Below are 8,189 nucleotides of genomic sequence, written 5' to 3'. Positions count from 1 at the left end.
TATGAGAAGGCTCACTTTTTTCCCCATAAAGCACCATTTTTCAGGAACCTCTAACATTTCCAGTCATGTATTTTTTCAGTCAGGATGCAATATACTTCACACATCCAGGCAACAAACTGGGCAGAATAAGGTACACAGTCAGAGTGCCAAGGTTCCATTTCAATTTCCTAATGCAACAATACAACCACTGATGACAGGATACGGCTCAAATGTCCAAGCGACATAGTGTAGGTAATAAAATATTTCACAGGTATTCAAAGTGGGCATGCTGAAAATAAAAAATGCTGTAGACATTTTAGAAAATAATAGGTTTAAGAGATTCAGGACATTTATTTTATAACAAAATAAAACTTTTTTGGTACAGGGGATTGACAAAATAAAACTCTTAATTTTATAGTTATTATGGTTAAGACAATACTAAGAAATTCTTTTGTAATTTATATCACAGGAAATTCAGTTCCAAATTTAGAATTAAATTTGAACATACAAATATATAGATATTATATGACTAAAAGTTAATTTCTTTCCTCTTTCATTTAATTCAATGCCTTTTTAATGGAATACATTGTGGCTATCTTGGGTACTAAAATATGCACACGGAGCCATGTGGTGTTTGCTGTTTTAAAAAAATCTCTCATTTTTCTATCATAGTGATTTCTCTTTATTCTTTAAATATCTTGGAGATGCTTTAAAATACAAAGGAGAAAATAAGAAATTGCTCTATGATTTCCCCTCTGATTCCCTCTTACATCAATCAAACTTCTCTCCACTAAGTTCTTCAATAATCTCTAAGTTGATAAGCCCATTTACTTTTTCTTAAACCTTGAGCTATTTGCTCTTTCAGACTTTTTTCGCCCCCAGGACTGACTTTTACCAGTTTATACTGGATCTTTGGGCTATTTGTTCATTCTTCAAGATGTCTTACCATGATCTCATCATGCCCATGGTTTCAATATTCATACATTTTAGCAACACTTAAATTCATGCCTTCATTAAGACATTCAAAGCTTCAGACTTTTATATCTAGCTACCTAGTACATATTTTTACTTTGGAGATCTCATAAGCATCTACATTTTAAAATGTCCAAATTTTAATTTGTGTATTTGTTATGGAACTTGATTCTCCACCCACATTTCTCCAATTTATGAATAATATTAACAGAAACTTGAAAATTGCTCCAGACGTTTTAATGTTTATTGATTTCCGTATTTCTCTGCTCCTTACATCCAGTGAGTATTGCATCATAAATATGGACAAGTATCTCTTTAACTTGCTTTAATGTAGAGATTTGGCCTTTGTAATTTCTAGCCTGGATTGCTGTAGTAATATCCTCACAGTTCTTTCATCCACCAGTCTTTTCCTCCTCCAAGATAGTTTTGAAATCCTCTCCCTACCAAGACATTCTGATATTGGATCTGCCACAACATAAATCCAACTATGACTTCTACTTAAAATCCTCTGAGGAAACCTACCAATACTTTTTCATGGATAGAAAAAATTCTCCATCATGTGTGTGACCCTTCCTGAGTCTTATCTATGAAGTAAAGCAATACATCAACCTTGAAGAGTGATGTTTAAATGCCTACCAAAATGTCTGATGTGTTTCAGAGAATAAATGAGTGAGAAATTGTTCTGTTTTCATAATTGTTTACAGGATACATACAGTAGTTGAAAAAAATAACATTGTTTTTGTAGTCAGACTGTAATGATAACAACCACAACACAAGCAAAAGCTTTCCCAAGAGCTACTCCATTTTCCAGGTCTTTTCTCTGATGCTTCACCTATATTAACTAATTCAATTTTAACAATATACTAGGCAGGCTCCATTATTATCCTTGTTTAATAAATGAGAAGAGTGAGGCACAGAAGGTTAAGCAGTTGCTGATCTCCACATTGCTAATAATGGCAGTGTTGGGATTCAGGCCCCGCTAGGCTGGCCTCATAATCTACACATTTAATCACATATCCCAATAGAAGATTTTGCATAAGTCATTTTCAACCATTTAAGTCAGAATTTTTTCTTCCATAAAAGTAAAGTATGAAACCTTCTTCATGGAGTCAGACAGACTTAGTGTTAGGGCTGCATTACTCTCAATGCCTTCCCAGCCCTCAGGAAATGATAATGACAGTCTTTACCCGAGAGCCTTCATATCTGCTTCTGTAAATCTCTCCAATTTTCCTTCTCTCCATTATGAACATCAACCCTACACTTCAGCAAGGCTGAATCCTTATATATTTCCTGTGTGTGCTTCCTTTACTGGAGTGTCCTTCCTTTCCTTTCTTTACTAAGACACTTTTATTCCAAAGAGTGGAGCTCTCTCCTTCCCAGAATATCCCTATTTCTTTGGGGTGGTTCAGTGCCAACTTCCTTATCATTGGGTACAGATTTTTATTATAGTGTATTCATGATGTATTATCATTGTGCGATGTTTGTCTATCAGACACACTGCATTGCGAGCTTCACAATGGCATGGGAAATTATTCTTTATTTCTATACCGGCAGCAGTGTCAAGGCCTAGCCCATTGTGTTCTGTATATTTTTGAAGAATAAATTAATATCAATATATCAGAATTGCTAGATGTCTACTTGATTCTAACTAACTAAATGTAACAAATGACCTAATAAAGAGATTTTAAATATTCTGCAAGCATAATGACTGTAGTTATTAATTTTCCTTGGTGGGGGTGGCTAGAAAATGCTTCCATGAATTTGAATGCTGTCTGGAGGCTGAGCTAGAATTTGCCTAGTAGAGAAGAAGAGGAACATCAGGCAACAGGACACTCAATGGAAAGGGGAAGGCAGTGTATAAACATGTTCTATATGTGGGGAATCGAACAGTTCAGAAACACTGACAGAGATTGCATGTGAGTGATGGTGAGAGGTTAGAGTATCTGGAGAAGAGATTAAGAAAATGCAGACTGTGGCCAAATCATGAAGACATTTGATTGCAGTAAATTTTTTCTGTGTTCGTCATTACAGTCTTGAGTACTTTGTACAGGGAATGACAGAGATGAAATGGAGATAGTTCTTGCAGCAATACGCAGGAATGGCAAGAAAATAGACAGATGGCAAAGACTGGAGAATGGGAAGAGCCACTTATTAGCCAAGGAAGTGAACCAGCGAGGACTTGCGTCGTGAGGGGAGGCAACCAATTTCATAAATGTTGTGAGGTTGAGCAAAGAGCTGTATATTTGAAAAGAGAACGCTGAAGGTTTCTGAAAGTTCAAAATGCACTGCTTGAAGTTAACAACATTTAAGAGTTAAGTCCACACATACTTTGATCTGCACGTAAAATACAGGCCGTGAGCATGTTTGCTTACAAGTTTTAGGTATGTCAGCTGGACCTGGTGGCCAATGCCTGTAACATCAGCTTCCCGAGGAAGCTGAGGCAAGAGAATTGCAAGTGCAGGCCGGCCTTAGCAAGATAGAAAGGCCCTATCTCACAAGATAAAATAAAAAGGGCTGGGGCTATAATTCATTGGTAAGCATTTGCTTGGATTGTGTGAGGGCTTGAGATGAATCCACAGTACTACCAAAATTTAAAAAAAGAAGTTCAGTTGTTTAAAATATCAACTACTATAATATTTTGATCTCTCTTTAAATGTATGATAGGCACACTTTAAAAATAAACCATGAATGAATTAATGTTATTTAACAGTGAAATTTTCTTTTGAAGCATGCTTGGGTGATAAAAGTTGTTTAATTCTGATCAACAAATATGAAGAGCTTCAAACAAATTAAAATTATTTTTTGTAAGTATTTATAATTCTTCAACATTTCACAAACATGAAAATGGAATTTTAAAAATGACTTGGTGCTAAAAATGTCATTTATACTATGTTTTATTTATTTAATCATATGATTTGGCTGCAGCAAGCTGTTCATTCTCAAGTCCTGAATTCTCTGGTGATATATAATGTTTAATTTTTTTCTATCTACTGGCTTACAATGTGTGTAAACATTTACAGTGCACTTAAGCTGTAGTATTATGCCTGGGCGGAAATTAATTATTTGTCAGCTCAGATTATTTGGGAGACAGGAAATTTAAAAATGACAGGGAGAATCTTTAGGTAAGGGTTTTAATTTGATAATGTTTTAACAAACGCAGTGCAATTTTTAAGCACCAACAACTCTTAATAAACATAGAGTTATGGATCCTGTGCTACCAAGTAATCAGTGTAAATTACTAATTCATTTACTTGTATGATCCAAATCCTCCAAAAATTTTGAAGCGAGTGGAAGGTTCAGGCAACAGCTCACCAAAGATGTGGTCTTTGGTGGGGACTCACTATGCCCTAATGTTGTGGTGATGGAGCTCCAGCTGCACTGCCTTTGGTCCATGGTGGAGGCGAGGAGGCTGGCCTTTGGATTCCTATCAGTCATTGGCTGAAGGCTACGGGGATTCGTGGGTAGAAGGGTGTAGAGGGATAAAAGGCTCACAGAAAAGTGACTCTCTTGAGGCCCAGGCCAGCACTCCAGAGATGCGGCAGCAGGCGTATTTTGTGCTAGCTTGTACAGGCCATCTAGGCTGCCACTCACAGACATTGCACAGAAGCAGCACCCTGAGGTGGTGTGTGTTCACAGTTGTTGCCTCCTTCATAGCTATCCCAAGGCAGAGGGAAGATGCTGTGTTTGTTATAAGATGAGCTGGCTTGGAGTAGGACAATAGGAGAAGAGATGATTATGAGTGGTGAAGCCCGTGTTTAAATGGGGAGGGACAAAACCTGGGAGTGAGTGAATCCATTACCTGAAGAGGGGAGCAGAAAAGTGACCTAGTAGTACCTTACTGCTGCATCTAAAACCAGGGTCAAGCTCAGAGCAGGGGCAGACTCGGGCAGAATGGGGAGAGGTGGTGAACCTTGACAGTTGGCACCAGGTTCCCAGTTCCACCTGCACAAACACAGCCGACAAAGGTAGCTCATTTGCATACACCTGTTCACAAAGCCTGCCGTCTGCACTTTCAGAGCAGTCCTCTCAGTCTTAGCCAACTTCCAAATTGACCTTCCCACCCAGTCCTGTCTGCATGATGTAAAAAGGCACATGAAAAGGATTTCAGATTGGTAGTGTATAATGCTGTTCTACTTAAAAAAATCTGTTTAAAGGAAAGGATTAGAATGAAAAATAAATCTCCTCAGACATAATGCTCAAATTCTTTAGGATCCTTTGATGCACTTCTTAACTTGGAAATTTAACTGCAGCATATACTCGTGTGCGAAGAAGTCATTGTACAATTTAAGGTGCACCAATATGCACATGAATCATACCTGTAATATATGAAACCCAGAATAAAAGCAGTATTCCCAAAGGAAACCCAGCTTGCTTCATTGAGTAAGGCAATCCTGGAAAAAAACATAAAATACCCCAACCCTCACATTAATAAGGCACAGAGAAATACAGAAGTATTATCCCGATTCCTGCATACAATACTGTGTACTACATAAATGTATATATTTATATGACATAATATATGACATAATAAGCAGTACAAAGGATTGTTCTAAATTTAAATGCATAGTAATAGACTAAAAAATTATTAGTTTGGGATATTTCATTACAGTAAGTTTAGAGGGTTTTTGAATAAGAATTAGAAAGCAGTAAATAAAAAATAGATGGCGGTTCATAGAAAGAAGGTTTATGCCGGGTGTGGTGGCGCATGCCTATAATCCCGGCACTTGGGAGGCTGAAGCAGGAGGATCACTGTGAGTTCGAGATCAGCCTGGGCTACATAGTGAGTTCCAGGTCAGTCTCAAATACATAGTGAGACCCTGTCTCAAAAAACCAAAAAAGAAAAAAGGTTTACTTCAGGGTGAGGGTGACAGATGTCCTAGAATACATAGAGAAATGACCCCAGTTCTTCCTTATGTGCTAGCACAGAAAACAGATGATAGCCAGAGTGCAGAAGGATTATGGGACATTATTACCAGCTGACTCTGTTGGGAGACTGAGGCAGGAAGATCAAGAGGGCGAGCCCAGCGTGGGCAATTTAGCAACTTAGTGAGACCATGTCTCAATAATGTAAAATAAAGTAGAGTAAAAAAGGGATGTGACTCAGTGTGAAGGTCCTGAGCCTGGGCTATAGTGAGTTCCAGGTCAGTCTCAAATACATAGTGAGACCCTGTCTCAAAAAACCAAAAAAGAAAAAAGGTTTACTTCAGGGTGAGGGTGACAGATGTCCTAGAATACATAGAGAAATGACCCCAGTTCTTCCTTATGTGCTAGCACAGAAAACAGATGATAGCCAGAGTGCAGAAGGATTATGGGACATTATTACCAGCTGACTCTGTTGGGAGACTGAGGCAGGAAGATCAAGAGGGCGAGCCCAGCGTGGGCAATTTAGCAACTTAGTGAGACCATGTCTCAATAATGTAAAATAAAGTAGAGTAAAAAAGGGATGTGACTCAGTGTGAAGGTCCTGGCTTTGATTCCCAGTCCTACAAAACAAAACAAAACAAAACAAAAAACAACATAACTGACCCTGGAGTTAAAATGAGGTAGTCATGTAGGAAAAGGGGAAAAAATGTGAGTGCAAAACCATGTTTTGTAATGATTGTTCCTTTCACATTAAACTTTTATACCTGTAATATTTATAAGTATTTTGAGAAGGTTATAGTTTTTAAGAAGTTATAGTAAAATAATTCAAGTAATTATGGGAAGAGGAGAGGTGAATTTGGTGATGTTATCAATTGACCAGACAGAACATGGGATAAAAATTACTTTTTCGCTTCTCCTCTGTGCAACTCCACTATGTATGTGGAAAATGCTCTCAATTGTGAGAGAATGAACAGCAGTCCCATCTTCAGCATAAGAGACTAAAGACTTTTTTTAAAAGACAGTTTTTAAGGAAGAAAAATACCAGTTTTCTCACTGGAATTTTTACCTTTAAAAATAGTCAGTGAACACTAGCAGCATATCAAGTCTTAATCTTGGCATTTTTCACTTGGAAAAAACCAACAATAACAAAAAATCACAATCACACAGAACACAGAACGCTTACCTATTATACCAGATCCTATAATCGAGTTGACAACATTAAAAACAGCAGTAGGCTGACAAGATTTCCCTTTATTCTCATGTGCAGAAACAAGGGTTTCTCGGTCATCTAGGTCCCCCTATTTTAATAGATAAAACGGTGATTAAGCAAGTGTTTATAAGCTCAAAAAATTGGAAAGTGTTAGACAAATATGCAATGCAAATTCTAACATATCAAGAATAATACGTAATGCCAATAACGATAATAAAATAATGATGAGGATAATAATGAATAACAGTAACAGCTTACTGGTGCAGCAGCGTTTGGTAAGCAAAGCACCCCTAACTGCTATATGGAATACGTAGTACCCGGTCTGTTAGAGTCAACAACGCTCTTTTCGTGCAATTAAAGAGGTTATATTTTTCAAAGTGCTTGTCGTTGGGGAGGGAATATCAGATTAAGGCATGTTTTTTTTCCCCCTCCTGGACAACTTTCTGGGGTGCTAACATAAGATCCCAGATAAAGGCTGAGAGGTGGATGAAAACTTGCAAGGTCCTGGTCCGAGCTGCCCCAGTGGCCGGTTACCTGCAGGGGCACCGTGCGTTGCCGTCCCTGGTAGCCCATAGCTGCACCGTGATCCGGAGCCAGGGAAGGTTCAGTCCCGGCTCTCTCCGTCTCCTTCAGGCCCGGAGGTCGGCTCGGGAGCTGCAGGCTCCAGTTCGGGTCTCCGTTGTTTCAGCCGGGCGCTTTCAACCTAGCCCAGTTGAATGTCCCTTCCCCCTGGTGCCCGGGCGCCGGGCTCCGTTCAGACCTGGGCAGCTCTCTCTCCCCGCACCTCAGCCACCCACTCGCTTCTCCCAGGGTCACCGCGTGCTACTCTTTCCGGAGCGTTCCTGTCTGGATCCTGCAGTCAGGACGCCTGTTGACCTCGAGTTCATCCCCACACCAGCTGCTCTCACGCAGGCTTCCGGTGCCCCGCACTGACGCGGTGGCCTCCTGCTCCGCCAAGCCTCTTTCCCGCTGTACTGCCTTCCCCTGCGCTTCTTCCGAGGCAGAGAGCACAGGGCAACCTTAGAATCTCCTGCGAAACACACCTTGGCGGGGAGGGAGGGGCGGGAGACTTTTCTTAGAATTTTAGAAAACTCCATTACTGTGCACGCTTTGGTCAGATGCTTTTAGGTAACTTTTCAGGAAAGGAGATTTAAAGGGAGGAAAA

General features: G+C 39.5%; 1 protein-coding gene across 2 annotated transcripts in view; it reads right to left on the bottom strand.

Moving 5' to 3' along the window:
* The window catches only part of Slc38a11 (solute carrier family 38 member 11), a 46,473-nt gene extending 38,495 nt beyond the window's left edge, over positions 1-7,978 (bottom strand). For both annotated transcript variants that reach the window (XM_010606873.2, XM_033756397.1), the window contains exons 1-3: positions 7,559-7,978; positions 6,998-7,112; positions 5,268-5,342 (exon numbers count right to left, since the gene is read on the bottom strand). In XM_010606873.2, coding sequence (XP_010605175.2) covers positions 5,268-5,342; positions 6,998-7,112; positions 7,559-7,597 — 229 coding nt within the window. In that variant the 5' untranslated portion in view covers positions 7,598-7,978. The remainder of the gene's footprint in view (positions 1-5,267; positions 5,343-6,997; positions 7,113-7,558) is intronic.
* Between the last annotated feature and the right edge of the window lie 211 nt (positions 7,979-8,189).

Source organism: Fukomys damarensis, unplaced genomic scaffold (assembly GCF_012274545.1).
Source record: "Fukomys damarensis isolate Sample0158 unplaced genomic scaffold, DMR_v1.0_HiC HiC_scaffold_26, whole genome shotgun sequence".
Lineage (NCBI taxonomy): Eukaryota > Metazoa > Chordata > Mammalia > Rodentia > Bathyergidae > Fukomys > Fukomys damarensis.
The sequence above is the reverse complement of the archived record's forward strand: the minus strand, read 5'-3'. Positions and strand labels throughout refer to the sequence as shown.